The 25,667-nt window shown below is 46.0% G+C and overlaps 2 protein-coding genes across 3 annotated transcripts in view; both read right to left on the bottom strand.

Annotated features, from left to right (window-relative positions):
* Positions 1-3,888, bottom strand: part of LOC141048428 (class I histocompatibility antigen, F10 alpha chain-like) — a 110,786-nt gene extending 106,898 nt beyond the window's left edge. For both annotated transcript variants that reach the window (XM_073543988.1, XM_073543989.1), the window contains exon 1: positions 3,744-3,888. In XM_073543988.1, coding sequence (XP_073400089.1) covers positions 3,744-3,792 — 49 coding nt within the window. In that variant the 5' untranslated portion in view covers positions 3,793-3,888. The remainder of the gene's footprint in view (positions 1-3,743) is intronic.
* LOC141048421 (class I histocompatibility antigen, F10 alpha chain-like) overlaps positions 1-25,667 on the bottom strand; it is a 490,026-nt gene that overhangs the window by 447,831 nt on the left and 16,528 nt on the right. The gene's annotated exons all lie outside the window — the stretch shown is intronic.

Raw genomic sequence — 25,667 nt, 5'->3', positions numbered from 1 at the left:
TCTCCTGATTACAATGATACCCCATATGTGGTGGAAAACTACTGCTTGGGCGCATGGCAGCACTCAGAAGGGAAAGGAGCACCATTAGACTTTTGAAATAGCTGTCGCGGTAGTAAGTCACATGCCTCCTCAGCACCACTCTACCCAGTGTGCGGCTTCTCCACGTCCACACGTCAGGCTGCCCTGTTAGTCTTACAGCACTGCTGCATCTGCATGGCTTTCATTTAGCCTTAGGGGGTGTGAGGAGTTGGCCATTTACTAAAGACTATTGGATGAATGGACGTAGAGTGGAGTCCACAGCTCTACGGGATCCAGTCTTTTTCCAGCACGGAGCACTGGTTACGTTGATATTGTTGTGTTTTATTAGAGATTTGCTTGCTCTTCAGTTCAGACTCACGAATCAATATTTCCATTCAGTGACAGCAAGCAGAGGAAGACATGCTGGTTCGATGTTAAGTATACATAAGGCCAGACAGGAGATTGCTAAAGGTAAATGTAAAGAAATCATTCTATTATTAATTTAATCTGTATCTCATGGGCCTTAAGCCTTTGTTCTCCCAGCAAAAAGGCCCACTGTGGGGATGGGGATAGTAGACCCAGGGGAGCCGTCACCACAGGGGGTCTCACATGCAATCTCAGGTGATGGACTTATGGAATGTTCTTCATTCGTTGAGCTAAAAGCAAATGTTTATGAGGGTCGGTGTGTACACTTCTGCCCATTCAGGGGGGCTGATTACAGGAAGGGGGCAAGAAGCCACATGTTTAGTCAGAGATTTGGGAGTGACGTAGAAGGGAGCGGATCTAGGATGAGGTCATGGAGCACATGGATGGATGGAGTTTGGAGTTCGGTTGCTGGCAGGGCTGGACACACTTGCTATTGTTGAGGGATCTGTCGTCTGGATTTCAGGAACATTATTAAGGACTGTTGCTGCTGGATACATGGGAATTTGTTGTTACCGGTTGTCTAGAAGAGCGTTGACTATGACTACACATTATACTGGCTGGAGATAAGAAATCTGTGGGCCAACCAAAAGTTGGGAGAGAGTGAGTATTGCCTGGTACGGTGGCAGTGGCACTACCAGCCTCGGGGGGGGGATCTTGTGGACTGAGTGCAATGTATTTTGCCCATCTACCCAGAGTTGTTGTAAAGCCATGGATGTAAGGGATACAAAATAGTTGCTTTGTTAACCTGCCTAGGTGTTTATTACAACCCAAAAGCTCAGATCTTCACAGGGGACATGGCCGGTCTCTGCAGGAAGGTAACCTTGCTGGGTCCTGCAGCGATTAGCTTCCCTGGCCTATTCCGAGCTAGCAAGGTCTTCATTAGGCAGCTCTTCCTACCAATCCTGAACTATGGTTCCTATCCTGATAGTACCTGTTCATGCATTCTTCTGTATTCCGCCGCGGATTAAAAATCCGACTTGTTTACCCGTCCCGCCTGACCTCTCTGCTCCTGACCTCAGCTAAGATTACTGATTCTGTGATGCCTGACGACACCTCTCAGTACCTCATACCCGCTGCTGCAGACTTGGGGACTGCCCTCGAGTGGTACCTTGTGAAAATGGGCATCACCATCAGAGGCTCTAGTGACTACGTAGTAGTCACTTTGTTCCGTCCCTGCAAGGTAAGCCCGGCCCGTGGCGCACCCACCAGCATAGGTGACTAAGGGCACTAATGTGCCAGAAACGCGTCAGCTTGTTTTTGTACAATTTGTACGCTTTGAAAACTGAATAAAGTTCATTTTATGATTACCTGGACGACTGTGCTGAGCTCACTCCTCCCTCCTCTCCTTGCTTCCATATATGTGGTCAGACACATTTTCAGAGTGCCATTTGGCTTTTAGGGAGCAGAGTTTCCTGGAGTAGTTTGCAGAGCCACTAAGTTCCAAAACAGTAGAAATCACCCAAAAGTGACCCCATTTTTCAAATTATACTGAGGGATCTTATCTAGGGGTGCACTCACTATTTTGACCCCACTGGCAATTAGTGTGCAATGGAAGTTGCAGAGTGAAAATTACATATATGCCATTCCAGTGTCTTAGACATGGTGCCCGGCTTGTGCGTCTGGACAACCCTTTTGAAAATCTAACAATTGACGACTAATCTCAATATAAGATTGGTGGGGGTCCGACACTCTCACAATCAGCTGAAAACTACTCTCAAACTAATGCTAGGTCCACACTGCGCTTGCGGACACTGTTGGGTGCATGCGCTCCATGCTTGGGTTTTACTGGAATGTTTTCTGGGATCCATGTCGCTTTTCCAGCGCCTCTGAACTACAAGGAACACGGACATCCTCTATTTTTCCACTGACAGCAGATCTGAGGAGGGGCTGGTGTTTTGCTGACGTTTTCATTGGGGCCATTTGGGGGAACATCTTATCTATCATTTGATTTTTATTCCAATTTTGAGAAACAGAATAAATAAAAAGCAATTCAGGAATTGTCTGCAATGTTTTTACACCATTTTATGTTGTTCACTGTGCGATAAACGTGATAAGACGACTTTATTCTTCGGGTCAGAACAATTACAGCGACGTCGGGGTTGTTTAGTAATTTCATAATTTGCTATTTTTTGGTAAACGCTGATTTACAAACAAAGTATCTGTCATTCCATCACCGTATCCTGAGAGCTAGAACTTTTTCACTTTCTCGCTGATGGAGCCGCGTGGTTCTTGTTTTCTGCGGGATGAGTTGATGCTTTTATTTGTACCATATTGGACACAGAACATTTCTTGATCCCTTTTTTTTCATTTTCGGTGACAGAGGAAACAAGAACCAGAAGTTTATAATTGTTTTTCCACGCTATTCACCGTGTGGTAGAAGTGATCGGGCAGCTTTATTCTTCGGGTCATTATGATCGTAGACACCGGTCTTATACAGGGTTTTTTATGTTTTGCCACTTTCGCACACTACAATCAATATGTTACAATGTTTTTCCATCCTCACACTCTGACAGCTGTAACTTTTTTGTTTTTTGTCTGCAGACCTATGTAAGGGCTTGTTTCTTGCGGGACAAGAAGATATTTTTCTTGATACCATTTTTATTGCAGGCAATTTTTTGATCACTTTTTATTCTATGTTTTGTGTGTCAGTGTGGTATTTTTGGCATTTTTATTTTTTACAGTGTTCATCAGATGTTATATAATATGACACTGTGTTCCGGATCTGCTGTTTCCAGATATGCACTTCTTCCCCTTTACTTTCGTTTTTTATAGATAAAACAGCGTTTTTACTTGCAAAATATTTTCTCTTTTCTTTTTCTTACTTTCTCTTTTTATTTTTCACATTTTTATAAACTTTATTTCACTTTTTTTCTTTATCCTCGCGTCATACAGGTCCGGTTGTTTGTGGGAACGCACTTCCCATTGCGCCGTACATGTACAGCAGATGTCAGTAAGGGGTGAAAGTCTATGGGAGTTACAGCAAGAACAGAGGCCTTTATGTTCCTCACAGATGTTCTGCAGCAGCTGGGGTCATGTACTGTACAGGTCACTCTGCAGCTGCTGCAGAACCTCTCTCGGCTTCCTGTGTGCACCTTTTATGTATCCTGCTCTCTGCACACTAAAGACTATGGGCCTGAATCATTATTGTATTTGTATCTTACAGGCGCAGCTTCTCTAGTGGATTTCTGCCTCTTATAGACGACAACACATTGATCCATAAACTCCAATCACAACAGACGACATAAGACGTAATAATCCTCTGCGATCAGGAGCAATCACTGATCACCCTCCATACTCACCAGAACACACCGCAGACACGGGAAGGAGAAGCCCAATGAGGGGCCACATCCTCCTGCCCCGATATATGGGGGGACCCCGAGGAGGAGAAGCTCAGTGTCACCCAGGACTGACACACTGTAACGGCTTCACAGTCACTGCACACTGGAGGGCGGAGCTCAGCGCTGATTGGACGGGAGCTGCAGCGTCCTCCAATAGGAGAAGGAATCTCCGCTGCTCAGCAGTTACCGGGCAGAGGGAGGACGGAGAGGTGAGAGCTGGAGGAAGCGAAAGGGAAAGAAAACCTGTGAGATCTCAGGGCCGGATAAGACGCGTCACACAGTGACCACGGGGGACAGAGGCCGCAGACACAGGAGCCATCCTCCCGGGGATAATGAGGGGAGAAAGCCTCTGGGATCACTCTATAGGGGGAAATCAGTATAAGGGATGTGCCCCCTAGAGGCCGCACAATGCTACTGCAGACAGTGTCCTCATTGCTTTACCCTGCTGCACTGCTCTCCATTCACCAACACCCAGCATGCAATTCTGTACATAGAAATAGGTAAAATCCTTTTGGGTCTATATCTCCTCTGCGGACCTGTCCTGGACGACCACTAATGAGAGCCCCCATCTAGTGTCACATTTGTCCTCAGACTTCACATCTGACTTCAGAACCGCAGCAAATCATGAGCCTCCTCTGACCTCTCTCATACCATCAATTCTTCACATCCTCCTCTGATCCTTTCTATTCTTCACCTTCTCTTTCTGTAGTCAGGAATATTATTAACCCCTTCATGACCCAGCCTATTTTGACCTGAATGATTTGGCCATTTTTTGCATTTCTGACCAGTGTCCCTTTATGAGGTAATAACTCAGGAACGCTTCAACGCATCCTAGCGATTCTGAGATTGTTTTTTTCGTGACATATTGTACTTCATGTTAGTGGTAAATTTAGTTCAATAATTTTTGTGTTTATTTGTGAAAAAAACGGAAATTTGGTGAAAATTTCGCAATTTTCAAATTTTGAATTTTTATTCTGTTAAATCAGAGAGTGATGTGACACAAAATAGTTAATAGATAACATTTCCCACCTGATTACTTTACATCAGCACAATTTTGGAAACAAAATTTTTTTTTGTTAGGACGTTATAAGGGTTAAAAGTTGACCAGCGATTTCTCATTTTTACAACAAAATTTACAAAACCATTTGTTTTAGGGACCACCTCACAATAGAAGTCACTTTGAGGGGTCTATATGGCAGAAAATACCCAAAAGTGACACCATTGTAAAGACTAAACTCCTCAAGGTGCTCAAAACCACATTCAAGAAGATTATTAACCCTTCAGGTACTTCTCAAGAACTGAAGCAATGTAGAAGGAAAAAATGAACATTTAACTTTTTTCCCAAAAATTTAACTTCAGACACAATTTTTTTATTTTGTGAAGGGTATCAGGAGAAAATGAACCACAATATTTGTTGTGCAATTTCTCCTGAGTACACCGATACCCCATGTGTGGAGGAAGACCAATCTTTAGGCGGCACGGTAGCGCTCAGAACGGAAGGAGCATCGTTTAGGCTACTTTCACACATCAGTTTTTTGCCGTCAGGCAGGATCCGGCTATTTTTAGAAAAAACGGATCCGGCATAAATTTTGGAGAACTGTAGAAACGGATCCGTTTTTTTGCTGGATCCGTCTAGCAGGTTATATCTGTTTCCTGGGGGCTGGCCAATTGGATCTGAGCATGCGCAGACTTAAAAAAACGGATCCGGTGGCTGGATCCGTCTTTTTCTGGATCCGGCGCTTTCCGGCGCCCATAGACTTTCATTGTAGCAAAAAGCCGGAAGCGCCGGATACGGCGCTTCCGGCTTTTTCGCCCGAGACAAAAAACGTTACAGTAGCCGTTTTTTCCAGACGCCGGAATGAGACAAGTAGCCGGATCCGGCAAAAAACGGATGAAACGCAATGCCATCCGGCGCGATCCGGCGCTAATGCAAGTCAATGGGGAAAAACTGGATCCGGCATTGCATTTTGCCGGATCCGGTTTTACAAAAAAAAGCCGGATCGCGCCTGAAGGCAAAAAACTGATGTGTGAAAGAGACCTTAAAGGTTTTGAATGTCAAATTGGCTGGAATTGAGATCGGACGCCATGTCGCGTTTGGAGAGCCCCTGATGTGCCTAAACAGGGGAAACCTCCCACAAGTGACCCCATTTTGGAAACTAGACCCCCCAAGGAACTTATCTAGATGTGTGGTGAAAACTCTGAACGCCACACTGCTTCACAGAAGTTTATAACGTACAGCCATAAATAATTTTTTTTTTTTCCAGAAAAATGATCTTTTTCCCCCAAATTTTTATTTTCCCAAGGGTAACAGGAGAAATTAGACCCCCAAAGTTGTTGTGCAATTTGTCCTGAGTACACTGATGCCCCATGTGGGGGGGGGAACCACTGATCGCCTTACTGCGATCTTTGGGAAGCAGAATGAACAAATCCACAAAAGGTGAAGAATTGGATTTTTACGCCGTTCCTTGTGCGGTATTAGTGATATGGCGACTTTATTCTTCGGGTCGGTGCGATTACAGCGATATCAGATTTATATCCTTTTTCCATGTTTAGCTTCTGTCACCTACTAAAAGAGGCTTTTTTTTGGATAATTTTTTTGTAAGAAGTTTTTGCATCGCCGTATTTTGAGATCTATAATTTTTCCATATTTCAGCAGTCATGTGAGGTCTTGTTTTTTGCAGGATGAGCTGACGTCTTTATTGGTAGCATTTTCGGGCACATGACGCTTTTTGATCACTTTCTATTCCGATTTTTGTGGAGCAGAATCAATAAAAAACAGCAATTCAGGAATTTTTTTCTCCGTTCCGCGTGTGGTAAAATTGATAATTAGCTTTATTCTTCGGGTCACTATGATTACAGCGATGCCTCATTTATATCGTTTTTTTACACAATAAAAACTTTTACAGAAAAAATAACTTTTAGCATCGCTTTATTCTGAGAGCTATAACTTTTTTATTTTTCCGCTGATGGAGCTGTATGGCGGCTTGTTTTTTGCGGAACAAGATGGCGCATTCAGTGATACTATTTTTACTACCATTCTTTTTTTTTATCGCGTTTTATTCCACTTATTCCAAGTGGTATGATGATACCGCTTGGAAAAAGTATAATTTGCTACTTTTTTGTGTTTTTTACAGCGTTCACTGAAGGGGTTAACTAGGGTGACATTTCTATAGATGGGATTTTTACGGAAGCAACAATACCAAACGTGTACTTTTTGTTTACTTTATTTTTTTTACATAAAAATGTGTATTTATTAGGGGATTTTTTTTAAAATTCTTATTTTTTAACCCCTTCATGACCGGAGCGGTTTTCCTTTTTCGCTCCCCTTCTTCCCAGAGCCATAACTTTTTTATTTTTCTGTCAATGTGGCCATGTTGGGGCTTATTTTTTGCGGGACGAGTTGTAATTTTGAATGACACCATTGGTTTTACCATGTAGTGTAGTCGAATAGGAAAAAAATTCCAAGTGCGGTGAAATTGCAAAAAAAAGTGCAATCCCAGACTTGTTTTTTTGTTTGTCTTTTTTGTTAGGTTCACTAAATGCTAAAACTGAGCTGCCATTGTGATTCTCCCAGTCATTACGAGTTCATAGACACAAAACATGTCTAGGTTCTCTTTTATCTAAGTGGTGAAAAAAAAATTCCAAAGTTTGCTAAAAAAAAAATTGCGCAACGTTCCGAGACCCGTAGCGTCTCAATTTTTTTGTGATCTCGGGTTAGGTGAGGACCTATCTTTTGCGTGTTAAGCTGACGTTTTTAATGATACCATTATGGAGCAGATCCGTTCTTTTGATCGCCCGTTAATGCATTTTATGTTGAATCTGTTTTATTGAAAACAATTAGACATAATAACATACAAGACAACAAACATCGTACACCAAGCCGTGTTAGGTTACAATATAGTCTCTTGTAAAGACGAGATATCTTCCGGCTCTAGGGCTCATATCGCCTCAGTTGGATGAAGATCGGTGCATATTCATCAATACTACCATGTACCAGAGAACAAACATGTATTTGTCACTATGGATTGATTGTTCATACAGCTGAGTCTTTCTTTATACAATGTTTACTCGTGTACATTGTAACAGCCTGGAGAGATGTCATGCCACCCCGTGTGTCTACCGGAACGTCAGCATCATCAGTAAACGAATATAAGAAAATAAGAATTGTAGGCATGTTAACCATATCTTACATGTAACCAGCGGAGGTGTACTTCAATGAACAGTGAAGAAAAGAAGTTAGAAAGGGGAAGAAGAAACTCACAGGGAGTATGGTGGGGAGAAGGAAAGGAAAGAGGGCGGGGGGGAGAGCGGGTCTCGGACCTCCGAGCCGACCTCTAAGGAGCTCCCTCGACCAATCGAGATAGTCCGGGAGTTTCTCTGCATAATATCCAAGGCTGCCACACTCGGACCAAACAAGTGTTATCTCCCTCCATTTCGGCCAACAGTTCCTCCATACGGAAGATGTCTGCAAATTCTGACACCCATTCTGCCATAGTCGGCGGTGTCGTCGTGCGCCAGTGGCGTGGGATTACAATGCACGCCGCGGTAATGCAAAACTGGAGAAGGCTTCTTTTCTGAGTGGATATGGGACCTGGAAGGATTGATAGGATGGCAATTTGTGGGGAGGGGGGAACGTATTTTCCAGAAATTTTTTGATAAGCCCCAAACACCTTTTCCCAGAAGGGTCGTATAGCAGGGCACTGCCACCAAATATGGAATAGTGTGCCTCTTTCGGCTTCACATCGCCAGCAGGTATCGTCTACCGACGGGAAAATAGACTTTAGTCTGACGGGGGACAGGTACCACCTGGTCAGTATCTTAAAATTTTTCTCCTGTGCGCCCCCAGCCGGAGACATTTTATGTGTAAAGAGATAAGCTTGTCAAGGTCTTCAGCTGAAAAATTATATCCCATCTCCTCTTCCCACGCTCGGATGTAGCTCGGGGCCCCGTCCGAGTCTCCTGTATGGAATTCCTTGTATAAGAGAGAAATCAGATGAGAGGGAGGGTCCTGTTGTAGTAAATTTTCCAACCGTGTCATGGGGGGGTGAGAAGTACGGTCGACCAAATGTCCCCGGATAAACGATCTCAGCTGATTGTATTCCATCCAGGAGAGCGCCCTAGTGGGGAACTTTTCCCGTAAGGTTTCCCAAGACGGAACATTCCCTTCCACCAACACTTGTCCCAGACGTAAGTCAGTACTTCTATGCCAACCCAGAAATTGGTCTCTGTGACACCCTGGAGGAAAATCCGGGTTACCAAATATTGGTGTCAACGGATTCAGAGTGCTGGTCAATTTCTTTTTAGTTTTAAAATGGTTCCATTTCTGTAAAACTTCTCCAGTCAAGAAACCAGTAGGTCCCTCAGAGTAATTTGCAACCAAGTCATAGCGTCGGATGCATGGAAGGTTGCGCAATGGAATATTAACCCCTTCCTGACATCCGACGTACTATCTCGTCCACGGTACCCGGGCCCGTATGACCGTGGACGGGATAGTACGTCGGGCCCTTTAATGCGATACCGCGACTAAAGTCGCGGTGATCACATTAAAATTCCGACGCCATCTCACCTTACAAAAGATGGCGTCGGCATCCCGGGCTGCGATCCCGCCCCCCCGGCATCCAGAGCGCTGTGATTGGCTGTTCAGTTCTGAACAGCCAATCGCAGCGTTTCTCATTGTTTCAGCCAATCAGCTTGGCTGAAACAATGATGTCCTAGGCTGGGATCGAGTACCGATGTACTCGATCCTAGAGCCGGTGCCTGGCAACGCCAGGCACCGGCAAAAAGCACCCGGATTGGCGCGATCGCCGATCTGATCGATCGCGCCAATCACAGTGCACAGCGGCGCTATATCGCCGCTGTGCCCTGCCAGTACCGGCCAGGATCGGTGCTATATTAGCACCGATCGTGCTGGAGCCTGATGCAGGCCCAGCAGGAGTTGGCTGGCACGATCGATTAGATCGGCGATCGCGCCAACCACAGGGCACAGCTGCGGTCACCATGTGACCGCTCTGTGCCCTGCTGGTGACCTGGGCATGACCTGCCTAGTAATCGGAGCTGTGAGCTCCGATTCTAGGCAGTTGCCATGGTCACCAGGCAGATCAGGGATTGGTGGGATCGATGCAATCATTCAATCCCACCAATGACAGTTCACAGCAGCGATGTGACCGCTCTGTGACCTGCCCCCTGACCTGCCTCTGACCTGTCTGCAGGGGTCCTCACTCTAGCTGAGGATTCCTGCAGAGAGGTCGGACGCAGCAAGAGCTCCTGTGCTGGGTATTGTGGTGCCACAGCTTGTAGCATCACAATCCCTGCAGAAGAAAGAAGAAGAAAGAAAACTACAATTGTAAGTGTTAATTGATCCCCTGCCCAATCTATCTTCACCCCCCAATCTATCTTCATCCCCCCTCCACCCCCCCTCTTACCCCCCTTCACCCCCCTCCACCCTACTTTTGCGCCACCTCCGTGCGCAGCCGGCGAGCGTTGATCGGTGACGCAGTTCACCGATCAACACTTGAGCTAGCTTTTTTTTCCTTAGCCCCCTTTGCGCCACTTCCGTACACACATCCCGCAGCCGCAAAAGTTGGATAAGTGACACACGTCACTTATCCAAGCTTGTGCCTGCCGTTTTTCATTTTTTTCACCCCCCTTTGTGCCACCTGACTACAACCCTAACTGTTGATCCCTGCCCAATCTCTCTTCATCCACCTCAATCCCCCCATCCCCTTCTCCCTATTTTTACCCCCCTCCACCCCACTTTTGCGCCACCTCCGTGCGCAGCCGCCGAGCGTTGATTGGTGACGCAGTTCACCGATCAACACTCGAGCTCGCTTTTTTTCCTTAGCCCCTCCGTACACACATCCCGCAGCTGCGAAACTTGGATAAGTGACACAGTTCACTTATCAGAGTTTGTGCCTGCCATTTTCCTTTTTTTTTTTCCACCCCCCCCCTTGCGCCACCCCGTGCGCACATCCAGCAGCCTAGTTTTGATAAGTGACACTTATCAGCTAGGGCCTGCTGTTTTAGACTTTTTTCCACAGCTTTTTCTTTACAGAAAGTTTACACCAATCACTCCCCCCCCCCTCACGTACACATACAGTTTTCAATAAAGTGTACACCCAGGCACCATATTTACACAAAAATGTCATCAAATTCATCCCAACAGCGCTATACAATGGAGGAGGCATATGCTATACTTGCCTCCGACACTGATAGCGATTTGGATGACGATCCGACTTTTCTTTATTTTTCGGATTCTTCATCCTCTTCTTCTTCCTCTTCCCCCTCCTCATCTTCCTCCTCGGGTCCTGCGGAACCGCCACGCAGACGCTCCAGGACAGAAGATGAGGCAGCGCCCACCATGCCCGCAGCTGACCCAGTGCTCCCCGTATGGACCTCGCCCCCCGAAAATTACGAGCCACTGATTCCTGATTTTGTGGCAGAATCAGGAATCAAGTTTGACACCACCGGCCTCACAGAAATTGACTTTTTCAAAGTCTTTTTCTCTGAGGATTTTGTTAACCTCATGGTGGAGCAAACTAATTTGTACGCTTGTCAATTTTTGGAGCAAAACCCGAGTTCAACATTTTCAAACTGGTCTCCTGTAGACGCAGTTGAAATGACGCAGTTTTGGGGCCTGGTCCTCCATATGGGGATACTGAAGAAGCCGGAAATTCGGCAATATTGGAGTGTTGATATTTTATACAACACTCCAGTGTTCCGAATGGTCATGGCCCGGACGCGTTTTGAGGCCATCCACAAGTTTCTGCATTATACTGATAATGCAGAGTGTCCCGCACAAGATGACCCCAACTTTGACCGTCTGTTCAAAGTTCGGCCGGTCATCGAACACTTCAACAAAAAGTTTGCTGAAGTGTACGTGCCCCAAAGGGACATCTGCGTGGATGAGTCCTTGGTTCACTTCAAGGGAAGGCTGCGATTCCGTCAATACCTGCCCAGTAAGAGGGCCAGGTACGGAATCAAACTCTATAAGTTGTGTGAGAGTACCTCAGGGTACACCCACAAGTTTAGAGTTTACGAAGGGAAGGACACCCGGATTGAACCCCCTGAGTGTCCTCCTTTCCTGGGAGTGAGTGGGAAAATTGTGTGGGATTTGGTGCACCCACTGCTGGATAAAGGTTATCACCTCTACACTGATAACTTTTATACCAGCATCCCACTCTACAAATCCCTCTCTGAGCGACGTACCGCAGCCTGCGGTACTATCCGCAAAAATCAGAGATGCCTCCCGAAGACACTACTTGGGCAGATGCTCCGAAAAGGTGAGAGCAGAGCCCAATGTAGCGACCACCTGCTGGTGGTCAAGTACAAGGACAAGAGAGATGTCCATCTCTTGACCACCATACACGGTGATGGCAGTACCCTCTGCACTGTACGGGGTACCTCTACACAGGTCAGCAAACCGACATGTGTAGTGGGGTACAACAAAAAAATGGGGGGAGTTGATCTCTCCGATCAACTCCTCCAACCGTACAATGCATTGAGGAAGGCCAAGGTGTGGTACAAAAAGCTGGCCGTGCACATTGTCCAAATGGCAATGCTCAACGCATTCCTGCTGTCACAATGTGCATGCCCCAGCGATACGACGTACCTTCAGTTCCAGGAGGTAGTGGTTAAGGCCATGATGTTTGGCGCTCAGGAAGGAGCGGGCCCCAGTACTTCAGGAACTGAAGGTGCTCGTATTGTCCCAGGTCAGCATTTTCCGGGGGTGGTCCCGCCAACCCAAAAAAAAGGTAAGCCGCAAAAAAGGTGTCGAGTGTGTTACAAAAAAGGAATACGCAGGGACACCACTTATCAATGCGACACCTGCCCCGAAAAACCTGGCCTGTGCATGAAGGATTGCTTCAAATTATACCACACCTCCATGCACTACTAATTTACATTAGATTAGTTGGGGGCACATCTAGATTTGTTCTTTGGGGGTCTAGTATCCAAAATGATGTCATATGTGGGTTTTTTCCTGTTTAGGCACATCAGGGACTCTGCAAATGGAACATGACGCCAACTTCCCTTTCGAGCCCCGACGTGTGCCTAAACAGTTTTTTCCCACATGTGGGGTACCAGAGTACCCAGGACAAATTGGACAACGACTTTTGGGGTCCAATTTCTCCTGTTACTCTTGGGAAAATTAAAAATTGGGGACTAAATGATCATTTATGTGGGAACAAAACAGGATTTTATATTTTCACGCCTGGGCATTATAATCTTTAGTGAAACACTTGGGGGGTTCAAAGTGGTCACCACACATCTAGATAAGTTCCTTCTTGGGTCTAGTTTCCAAAATGGGGTCACTTATGGGGGGTTTCTACTGTTTAGGAACATCAAGGGCTCTGCAAATGGAACATGACGCCCGCAGACCATTCCATCAAAGTCTGCTTTCCAAAACGTCATTACTTCCCTTTCGAGCCCTGACGTGTGCCCAAACAGTAGTTTTCTCCCACATGTGGGGTATCAGGGGACTCAGGACAAATTGGACAACTTTTGGGGTCCAATTTCTCCTGCTACTCTTGGGAAAATTAAAAATTGGGGACTAAATGATCATTTATGTGGGAACAAAACAGGATTTTATATTTTCACGCCTGGGCATTATAATCTTTAGTGAAACACTTGGGGGTTCAAAGTGGTCACCACACATCTAGATAAGTTCCTTAGGGGGTCTAGTTTCCAAAACGGGGTCACTTATGGGGGGTTTCTACTGTTTAGGAACATCAAGGGCTCTGCAAATGGAACATGACGCCCGCAGACCATTCCATCAAAGTCTGCTTTCCAAAACGTCATTACGTCCCTTTCGAGCCCTGACGTGTGCCCAAACAGTAGTTTTCTCCCACATGTGGGGTATCAGGGGACTCAGGACAAATTGGACAACAACTTTTGGGGTCCAATTTCTCCTGTTACTCTTGGGAAAATTAAAAATTGGGGACTAAATGATCATTTATGTGGGAACAAAACAGGATTTTATATTTTCACGCCTGGGCATTATAATCTTTAGTGAAACACTTGGGGGTTCAAAGTGGTCACCACACATCTAGATAAGTTCCTTAGGGGGTCTAGTTTCCAAAATGGGGTCACTTGTGGGGGGTTTCCACTGTTTAGGCACATCAGACGCTCGTCAAACGCGACATGGCGTCCGATCTCAATTCCAGCCAATTTTAGGTTGAAAAAGTCAAACAGGGCTCCTTCCCTTCTGAGCCCTGCCATGTGCCCAAACAGTGGTTCTCCCCCACATATTGGGTATCAGCGTACTCAGGACAAATTTGACAACAACCTTTGGGGTCCAATTTCTCCTGTTACCCTTGGGAAAACAAAATATTGGGGACTAAATGATCATGTTTGTGGAAAAAATATGATTTTTTATTTTCACGCCCGGGTGTTATAAACTTCTGTGAAGCCCTTGGGGGTTCAAAGTGGTCACCACACATCTAGATAAGTTCCTTAAGGGGTCTAGTTTCTAAAATGGGGTCACTTGTGGGAGGTTTCCACTGTTTAGGCACATCAGACACTCGTCAAATGCGACATGGCGTCCAATCTCAATTCCAGCCAATTTTAGGTTGAAAAAATCAAACGGGGCGCCTTCCCTTCTGAGCCTTGTCATGTGCCCAAACAGTGGTTCCCCCCCACATATTGGGTATCAGCGTACTCAGGACAAATTTGACAACAACCTTTGGGGTCCAATTTCTCCTGTCACCCTTGGGAAAACAAAATATTGGGGACTAAATGATCATGTTTGTGGAAAAAATATGATTTTTTATTTTCACGCCCGGGTGTTATAAACTTCTGTGAAGCCCTTGGGGGTTCAAAGTGGTCACCACACATCTAGATAAGTTCCTTAGGGGGTCTAGTTTCCAAAATGGGGTCACTTGTGGGGGGTTTCCACTGTTTAGGCACATCAGACACTCGTCAAACGCGACATGGCGTCCAATCTCAATTCCAGCCAATTTTAGGTTGAAAAAGTCAAACGTGGCTCCTTCCCTTCTGAGCCCTGCCATGTGCCTAAACAGTGGTTCCCCCCCACATATTGGGTATCAGCGTACTCAGGACAAATTTGACAACAACCTTTGGAGTCCAATTTCTCCTGTTACCCTTGGGAAAACAAAATATTGGGGACTAAATGATCATGTTTGTGGAAAAAATATGATTTTTTATTTTCACGCCCGGGAGTTATAAGCTTCTGTGAAGCCCTTGGGGGTTCAAAGTGGTCACCACACATCTAGATAAGTTCCTTAGGGGGTCTAGTTTCCAAAATGGGGTCACTTGTGGGGGGTTTCCACTATTTAGGCACATCAGACGCTCGTCAAACGCGACATGTCGTCCGATCTCAAGTCCAGCCAATTTTAGGTTGAAAAAGTCAAACGGGGCTCCTTCCCTTCTGAGTCCTGCCATGTGCCCAAACAGTGGTTCCCCCCCACATATTGGGTATCAGCGTACTCAGGACAAATTTGACAACAACCTTTGGGGTCCAATTTCTCCTGTTACCCTTGGGAAAACAAAATATTGGGGACTAAATAATCATGTTTGTGGAAAAAATATGATTTTTTATTTTCACGCCCGGGCGTTATAAACTTCTGTGAAGCCCTTGGGGGTTCAAAGTGGTCACCACACATCTAGATAAGTTCCTTAGGGGGTCTAGTTTCCAAAATGGGGTCACTTGTGGGGGGTTTCCACTGTTTAGGCACATCAGACACTCGTCAAACGCGACATGGCGTCCGATCTCAATTCCAGCCAATTTTAGGTTGAAAAAGTCAAACGGGGCTCCTTCCCTTCTGAGCCCTGCCATGTGCCCAAACAGTGGTTCCCCCCTATATATTAGGTATCAGCGTACTCAGGACAAATTTGACAACAACTTTTGGGGTCCAATTTCTCCTGTTACCCTTGGGAAAATAAAAAAATTGTTGCTAAAATATTATTTTTGTGACTAAAAAGTTAAATGTTCATTTTTTCCTTCCACGTTGCTTCTGCTCCTGTGAAGCACCTGAAGGGTTAATAATCTTCTTGAATGTAGTTTTTAGTAGCTTCAGGGGTGCAGTTTTTAGAATGGTGTCACTTTTGGGTATTTTCTGCCTTATAGACCCCTCAAAGTGACTTCAAATGTGAGGTGGTCCCTAAAAAAAATGGTTTTGTAAGTTTTGTTGTAAAAATTAGAAATCGCTGGTCAAATTTTAACCCTTATAACTTCCTAACAAAAAAAATGTTGTTTTCCAAATTGTCCTGATGCAAAGTAGACATGTGGGAAATGTTATTTAGTAACTATTTTGTGTCACATATTTCTCTGTTTTAAGGGCATACAAATTCAAAGTTTGAAAATTGCAAAATTTTCAAAATTTTTGCCATATTTCTGTTTTTTTCATAAATAAACGCAAGTTATAGCGAAAATTTTTTACCACTAAAGTGAAGTACAATATGTCACGAGAAAACAATCTCAGAATCGCCTAGATCCGTTGAAGCGCTCCAGAGTTATAACCTCATAAAGGGACAGTGGTCAGAATTGTAAAAATTGGCTTGGTCATGAACGTGCAAACCACCCTTGGGGGTGAAGGGGTTAAAAGATGTCTGTTCCAGCTGAACCCATTGTTTAGAATGGTGACCGAATTGCCAATCAAATAATCGTGCCAGTATGGAGGCCATATGGTATAGTTCCAGGTCAAGGAGACCTGCGCTGCCTCTGGACTTCGGGGCAGTCAGGATAGAGTATTTTAGACAGGGTTTAGAGGTCTGCCAGAAAAAAATGGATCAGCGCAGATCTAATGGTCTGGAAGAATGCTTTCGGCAGTGCAATCGGAACCACCTGGAACAAGTATAAAAACCTGGGGAGAATATCCATCTTAAATGAGTTCATCCTGCCAAACCATGAGATATTCTTCCGTCCGTACTCCCTCAAACGTTTCAGGGTCGATTCCAAGAGGGGCAAATAATTTAATTTGCACAGGTCAGTCATGTCGGTAGGAATTTGAACGCCCAAGTATTTAATGGCCCCGGATTTCCACCGAAAGGGGAAATTTCCCATGATTCTTGTAAGTTCTGTCTGTCCCAAAGATATGTTAAGGGCTTCAGTTTTCTGAAAATTAATCTTAAAGTTGCTGACTGCTCCATATTTTTGAAACTCTTCCATCAATGATGGGAGGGTAATGTGTGGCTGGGATATGTACAGAAGGAGGTCATCTGCATAATGAACATGGTCCACCCATAGACCGTGCACACTGGGGTTCTTCCTGATCGCCACCGCTAAATGTTCCATAACTATCGCGTATAAAAGGGGCGACAAAGGGCAACCTTGTAGGGTTCCGTTCCCAATGGCTATAGAATCCGACATTGCCCCATTGACTTTAACCCTCGCCGAAGGGCCGGAATAAAGAGCAGCGACCTTATGTAGGAAGCGATTCCCCAAGCCCACCTGTCGTAGGGCCGAAAACATGAAGCCCCAGTGTACACGGTCAAAAGCCTTCTCTGCATCAATCGACAGCAAAGCCAGTGGCTTACGTTTTAATTTAGCATGTGCAGTCAAAATGAGAGTCTTACCTATACCATCTCTCGCTTCTCTTCCCCGTACGAATCCCACCTGGTCCGAATGTACTACTAAAGGTAAAAGAGGGGCCAATCGATTTGCCAAGATTTTTGCATATAGTTTTACGTCAACGTTAATGAGAGATATTGGGCGGTGTGATGGTGTGATATGCTATGTGGATGTCATTTTTTGTATATTCATATTTTTAACAATTCCAGTTATTTTCATAGTGTTTTTCTTCTTACATTGTAAGTCTACAGCCTCACTGTATCTGTCTATTGATGACCCCCTGTAGTGCATTAATCCCTAAGGCCCTTTGTTCTCCTCTGGGAGGCCTGGAAACCAGCAACAACCTGTTTGACTACCCCTGGACAAGGAAGGGGGTGGGGGGAAGAACAGCAGCTGTACAAGTCAGTTCCGGAGTGGACAGGATCGTGTACAGACAGCACTTCAGAGAGAGACGGACCCATTTTATCATATGGTGCTAGAGTTTTGGAATCTCGTTTCCCTGGACATTTTTCCTGTTACTGGACTGCATTCTTATTTTGGACTATCTTATCTTTTGTGTGGTGGACTGAATATGGACCTTTTCGTATTTTTGCCTGAATAAAGGTCTTGGAATTGTTCACTTTTCGCTTGCTCTGCTGATTGTGTGATACCAGAGAAGGACCCCGTGACAACTGGTGGCAGCAGTGGGATCAACAGAGCGTAACCCAATGGAGAACCACCCATAGAGTGAGTACAGAAATTGGACTGTATGCAGTTTACAGGAGAGAGCCAGAGACCTGGGCCTGAACTACCAGGGACCGACTAAAGAGGCCTTAATCGATCTACTGGTGGGCGCTAGCCAGGCCACCTCCTCCCAGATGTCTGAAGGACGAGCACTGGAGACAGGGATCCCCATCCAGAAAAGCCAGTGGTTGGTGTGGTATGAAGAAGAGATGGCGGTTCTGGGCCCCGGCGTCTCTCAGGATTACAAGGAGGAGGCTGCCCGCCGGGCACAGCGGAGACAGGAAGCAATGGAGCTTGGAAAAGGATGTAACGCAATGTGGAGTGTAACCCCAACAATCCGGGAGCCTGTACGGATCACCCGGACAGAGTTTAAGCCATTTGATGAGGCTTCTGGAGATGTGGAGGGGTTCTTCAAAGACTTTGAGCAGCAGTGTGCTGTGATGGAGGTGCCCCACTCTAGCTGGATGCGTTTGTTAGTGGGGCTCCTGAACGGAAGCATGGCAGAGGCTTACCGAACCATTGATGCACTGCGGAATCGGGATTATAACATTGTAAAGCGGACTATCCTGGATTACCATGCTATCACCCCTGACTCATATAGGGCCAAGTTCCGAGACCTCTCATGCACCACGGGGGGATCGTTTAGGATGTATGCACATAAGATGTACGGGAATGGGTCCGGGAGCGCACGCCGTGTACCGTGGATAGAGCTGCAGCCCTGGCCGATGAAGCCCTTACTATCCGGCCACAATGGAGGAGGCTTCTGGACAATGAACCACGGCCTGCTCCTGCGCTCCGTCCCCCTCCAATTATATCTGCCCTTCCACCTAGTCGCAAGCCGATGACAATCACACCTCACAATCCTAGGCCCCAACAGTTCCGACCACGACCTGGGGGTATCACAGAGAGGAGGTGTTATGGGTGTAGGCAACCTGGACATTTGCAGTCTGGCTGTCCCTCCAGGATTCAGAGGGAGCCCCACGCAGCCCCACCTCATCCAGTGCATCTTGTACACTCCACCACACCTGAGGAAGAGCTACCAACACCCCCACCAGAGTGGACCATCGACCACGGCACCATAGATACCCCTCCTGGAGTGTACGGACTCCGGCCTCTGTCCTTTAGCTACTCAGAGCAACGGCAACGCCACCTGCATGATGTCTTTATTGATGGATACAAAGTGTCAGGATTTAGAGACACGGGGGCATTCTTGACTATCGCTGACCCCTGTGTGGTTCGGCCCGAGGCAATTTACCAGGGTCCGGGAATTCCCATTGTCCTGGCGGGGGGTGCCCGCAAATATATACAGCGAGCTTCTGTGCGTTTGGATTATGGTTGTGGAGAAAAACTGTGTTGGATTGGAGTTATGGGAGGACTTCCTGCAGATATCCTCCTTGGGAACGACATTGGGGAGTTACAGTGCCAATTTGTGGGAGCAGTCACCCGACTACAGGCACTTCAAGCACTACGTCTTCCGGACCCCACCGGGGAGCAACGACCACGAACCGCATCAGAGGTGGTAAGCAATACTTTCGCTGCTACTACATTGGGAGAGTCTTGGGACAGAGAGGAGTTTAGGAGAGAAATAGAGGGTGACACTACCTTAGCAGCCCTTAGGCGAAAGGCAGAAACTGGGCACTTGGGAGATAATGGGGATGGCTTCACTCGAGAAAACGGACTGTATTATCGTGTAACAAAGGGCAGTGACCAGGGCAACCCTGACGCAACGACCAGGCAACTCATTGTCCCTCAGAAGTACAGGGCAGGGGCAGGGTCTGCGTGCTGAAGATGGAGGGAGTTTGATTCCAGAGCTCCAGTGACTCCAGACTTATATCGGCTCATATCGGCATTCAGCGGCTTCCTCGACCGCCGTGCAGTGCACCGCCGGCTTCCTAACACCCCCGGGCACATGATGACCCGTGGTAGAACACAGAGAAAGGCTTCTCCTCCGCGCCTGCTTGACTTCTTTCTGAGGACTCAGACTGCACATGCAGCAGGGAAAATGGCAGCAGCTTCCCCTCCCACAGGATCATCTCGTTCCTCCCACAGCTCCCAGGGCTCAGAGAGAGGTGAGACCTCAGCAGATACACATCACAGTAACTCTGCACCTATGACTAGGGGGGACATGAGGGATTTCCTGGCATCTATACGCACTTCTTTAATGGAGGACATGCAGGACATGTTAAAGGAGATAAGAGGAGAAGTTAACTCTTTAGGAGCACGTACAGACCACTTAGAAAACAAGATGTCTGAGTATGTTTCTGTTATCAACGCTCTTGTGGATGAGAATCAAGCCATGAAAGGTAGATTGGCAGGGGCATTTGATAAAATACACGATCTGGAGGACAGATCTAGAAGAAATAATCTTCGTATAAGAGGCATCCCAGAGACTATAGGAGATAAAGATCTGGCCCCCTTCCTCCAAAACTATATGCAAGCTGTCCTGCCATCGCTCTCCCTAAGGGACCTGTTAGTTGACAGGGTCCACAGGACGCCCAAACCCAAGCACTTGGATTCGTCTCTCCCCAGGGACACTCTTGCAAGGATACACCTGTATACTACTAAAGAGACCTTTCTGAGACAAATAAGAAATCCTCCTGAGCTTCCTTCTGAGTTTCAGGCACTGCAAGTTTTCCCAGATCTGTCGGCTGCTACGCTGTCTAAGAGGCGGGAATATGCCCACGTCTGCAGAGCCTTAAGGGAGGTCTCCGTGAAATATCGGTGGGGTTTCAATCCTGTGAGGCTTTTCATTACTCATGACGGAAGTACAGTCGTCTGTTCCTCTCCTAAGCAAGCGGAGGAGAAGCTCACGAGCTGGAAGATCCTTTTTTCACCGAGACAAGCTGACACGGGTCGGAAGGTGGCTTCGGAGTGGTCTATAGCTTGGCTGTACTGCATGGTATGAGTCTGGATAACTGGACTCTCCTGCTACGCTTCCTAGTGGGCCTTGGTTCGTGAACTCTTCACTTCCACCCCCCTCGTAGATCCTTGATTTGCGGATCGTCCGAACTGTTCTGGATGTTTATACGAGTGGTTCTCGTATATTTGACTATGTTTTGGTTTCTTATCTTTTTCTTTTTTACTTTTCCTTTCTTTTTTTGTCTGTTCTCCTTTTTATTTTCTTTTTGGCATCTTTTCGGGTCAATACTCTGGCCCGTCTGTAAGTATATCTGCTCCCATTTTTTCTTCCAGGTTTTTTCTTCCCAAATACCCAGGCATCTATGTGTTACAATGGACTCTCAGTGTATTTGTAGACATGTTGGTTCTAGCATGCTATATGTGACTATATTAAGTGTGCAGTTCCATTCTGCCGGCAACACTGTGAACTTCTCGTATCAGTATTATGAGTATACAAATCTTATCCTTGAATGTTAGGGGCCTAAATTCCCCTGAAAAACGCTCTATGATGTGGAGGGAGATGGGGAGGTCACAGGCGGATGTTGTCTGCCTTCAAGAAACACATCTATTGGAAGCCGATAATTTCAGGCTTCGACACCCTCACTTCCCCCACATGTTTTTTGCTAATGGTCGGACTGGTGTGTGCATTATGGTGAAACGTACAATAGCATTTCAATTGTTATCACAATATGCTTGACAGTCACTTGCCTGCTAAATGGAGAGGTGCACACGTTGACAAATGTATATGCTCCCAATGAAGGCCAACACAAATTTTTGAGAACTACCTTTAATGATATCTCTTTAAAAGCGAAGGGTAGCAATATCATATGTGGTGATTTCAATCTCCCCATGAATGCAGACCTTGACTGCTCTTCAGGAAGGAAGAGAACTAGGAGGGGTTTGAACCTCCTATCCCATGAATTTCACCTACATGATTTTTGGAGATACTCACACGCATCGGAAAGAGATTATACTTTTTATTCTCCTAGGCACTCCACATACTCCCGTATCGACTATTTCTTAATAGATAGTGCGACCCTAAGCAGGTGTCTAAATGCCACTATTGGCCTAATCGCCTGGTCTGACCACGCTCCTGTCTCTCTGACTCTTGCTCTTGCCCACCAGGCTGACCCTGCGTTCAGGTGGCATCTTCATGACTCATTGCTGCTGAGGGGGGAGGTGGTTGATAGGGTTTCCTCGGAGCTGGAGGGCTACTTTCAAATAAACGATAATGGGGAGGTCTCTGATGAGACCCTTTGGTCTGCTCACAAAGTGGTGGTTAGGGGGGTTCTCCTACAACAAGCTTCATATTTAAAGAAGAAAAGAGAAGCCAGTAGAGAGGCTCTGCTCTCCCGTTTACATTATTTAGATGCTATTAATAAGGCTGCACATACGCCCTCCGTCTCTGAGAAGATCTCCCAAATTAGATTTAAATTAAGGGAAAATTTCCTATACAAATATGCATACAATATGAGGAAAATTAAAACTAACTTATATGCTACCGGGGACAGGGCGGGAGCGCTTCTAGCTCGCAGAGTTCGTAAATGGGAGGTCATGTCACGAATTGACCACATATTGGATGAGTAAGGTAGAGCCCTTAGGAACCCACGGGACTTAGTGCAAGCCTTTGCTCAATATTACACTGCCCTCTATAATTTAAAAGATGATGCCTCCACCCCTCAACCTGACCAAACATCTATTGATGCATACTTAGATTCTGTTAATTTGCCATGTATTACCATTGACCAATTAAATTATTTAAACGCCCCCTTCGCGGCTGCAGAAATTCAGCAGGCGATTAAACAGACTAAACTTCATAAAGCCCCAGGCCCGGATGGCTTAACGAATGATTATTATAGGACCTTTTCTCAGCAATTAACACCATATCTACAGCGTCTGTTCACACACTGGAGAGACGCCGGTACTGTGATGGCCCCTAATTTAGAGGCCACTATTTCCACTATACCAAAACCGGGGAAATCACTCACACATCCCGGAGATTTCAGACCCATTGCTTTGTTAAATTCAGATGTCAAACTGTTTACTAAAATCATAGCATCTAGATTGAAACTAATTGTACCGACTATAGTGTCACCAGATCAGGTGGGCTTTGTTGCAGGACGGGAGACGAAGGATGGCATACGACGTATGTTGAATTTGATTAAAATATCTGAGCTGTCTGGCCAACCCAGTGCATTCCTGTCACTTGATGCTGAAAAAGCTTTTGACAGGGTGCACTGGGGATATTTAAGAGCAGTCCTGAAGAAATTTGGACTGTCGGGCCCTATATTATCCGCAATCTGTGCCATGTACTCGACCCCCTGCGCCAGGGTTTTGACGTCTGGCTTCTTGTCCGACCCATTCCAGATCACGAACGGTACGAGACAGGGGTGCCCGCTCTCGCCTGTTATTTTTGCGCTGTGCATGGAGCCGCTTGCCGAGCACATTAGAATGTCGGCGGGCATTTCTGGGATAGGGTTGGACAGGTGGAGCACAAAGTCGGTCTATACGCCGATGATGTCATTCTATCCTGTGTAAATTTAGAATCTTCGTTTTCTGCGATTATTTGTGAACTTGGGGAATTTAGCAAGGTCTCATACTATAAACTGAACCCCACAAAATCCCTGTTGTTTCCGGTGGCGGTTCCTTGTGCGGCAAAGACAAGGCTGGAGGCCATTTTTCCGTTTAAGTGGATGAGAGAGGGTATTCCATATTTGGGCATTACACTGACGGGTTCTGAGCAGATTGTGGATAGGAACTTTACTAATTTGGAAATACAGCTTAAGAAACAATTGGAACAGCTTCATGCTGTCCTGACCTCTTGGATTGCAAGGATTAATGCCTTTAAGATGATTGTCCTACCTAAAATATTGTACCTACTCCGGTGCATACCAATGATAATCCCTAAAAAAAGAATTCTAAGATTACAAACTATGGCATATAGTTATATTTGGTCATATAAAAAGTCTAGGATCTCCAGGGCCCTAATGTATTTCCCGTATAAAAAAGGGGGACTGGGCGTACCAAACTTGTTAAAGTATCATAAAGCCGCTATAATGACGGGACTGAGAGACTGGTGGCAAGCGGACAGAGACCATAAATGGCTTCAAATAGAAAACTATTATGCTACCGCCAGGTCTACCCGATATATTTTGGAGGCTGAAGCTATTAAAACTACTAAATATTCCCCACTTTTGCCAACTATGAAGCTGTGCTACATCATTGGAGGACAGTGGTCCCATCTCTTATTAAACTATCACGCCACTCCATATCGTTAAAGGCCCTTGAGATGCATATTACATACCTTAATCTTCAGTCATGGGTTGCTGCCGGAATTGTGAGTCTGGGAGACCTGGTGGGGAGTGGGGGGTTAATCCCGTTTGACCAACTGGCTGCTGAGTTTCCGGCCACTCGGAGGTGTTTTTACCAATACTTACAAATACGTCATATGTTGCATAATTCACCGGACTCGGTTTTTTTCAATTCACAACTAAATAACACAGTTAACGGTTATTTTCTGCTGCCTGATTCTGGCCCGAGAGGTATCTCATTATTATACATAGTAGACACTCCACGGTTGCCCCGCTCCAGCCTGCTTAGCCATATATAATTAAGATGCCGGATATTAGATATTGGATATTGGATGTTGTTTGTTTTCTTTCCTTTTTGGAATATATTACTGTACTGCAGAACACTGAGACTTATTATGTGTACTTGCTGTTACACATAGTTCTATCAATGCCACTAATGCCTGTTCCTCCCCTCACCCCTTCCCCCCCTTCCTGTTTTTCATTGGTCGGTCCCCACTTTCTGCTCCTTATTTTCTCCTCTCGTTCCCCTAGTTTCATATATATGGTGGTTGTAACTATGGTTGTCATTGTTTTGACTTGTTTTCTTGTTCAACCTCAATAAAAATAATAGAGAAAAAAAAAAAAAAGTACAGGGCACAGCTACTTCAACTGGCCCATGACATCCCCTTGGCTGGGCATCAAGGGAGAAAAAGGACTGAAAAGAGACTCACCCAAAGTTTTTACTGGCCGGGCGTCTCGCAGTCGGTAGCCCATTATTGCCGCACCTGCGATGTGTGCCAGCGAATGCGGCATCCAGGAGCTCGACATAAGGTACCCCTGCAATCCCTGCCCATAACTGAGGAACCATTTCAAGGTGTAGCCGTCGACATCATAGGTCCTCTGGCCCACCCCAGCAGGTCGGGGAAAAAATATATCCTGACCGTGGTGGACTATGCCACTAGGTATCCTGAAGCTGTGGCCCTGTCCAGTATTACAGCAGTAAAGGTAGCCGAGGCCCTTGTTACCATCTTTACCCGGGTAGGGTTTCCTAGTGAAATATTGTCGGATCAAGGCACTCAGTTCATGTCAGATCTGGTCCAGGTCCCTATGGCATACCTGTGGTGTTCGAGCCTTTCGCACCACCCCATACCACCCGCAGACCAAAGGACTATGTGAACGCTTTAATGGAACCCTAAAAAATATGCTGAGGGCTTTTGTTGACGTTGAAAAAGACTGGGAAAAGTACCTGCCACATCTCCTCTTCGCCTATCGGGAGGTTCCCCAAGAGTCCACAGGGTTCTCTCCCTTCGAACTACTGTTTAGCCGGAAGGTCCATGGGCCTCTCACTCTTCTGAAAGAACATTTGGAGGGAGACATCTCAGATACCGGAATGCCCATCGTTCCCTGTGTTCTAGAGCTCAGAGACCGTCTCGCCCAGCTAGCTACCTT

The sequence above is a fragment of the Dendrobates tinctorius genome, unplaced genomic scaffold (assembly GCF_039654945.1).
Source record: "Dendrobates tinctorius isolate UK_male_01 unplaced genomic scaffold, ASM3965494v1 ptg000135l, whole genome shotgun sequence".
Classification (NCBI taxonomy): domain Eukaryota; kingdom Metazoa; phylum Chordata; class Amphibia; order Anura; family Dendrobatidae; genus Dendrobates; species Dendrobates tinctorius.
This window is presented reverse-complemented; position numbering and strand designations above follow the sequence as displayed.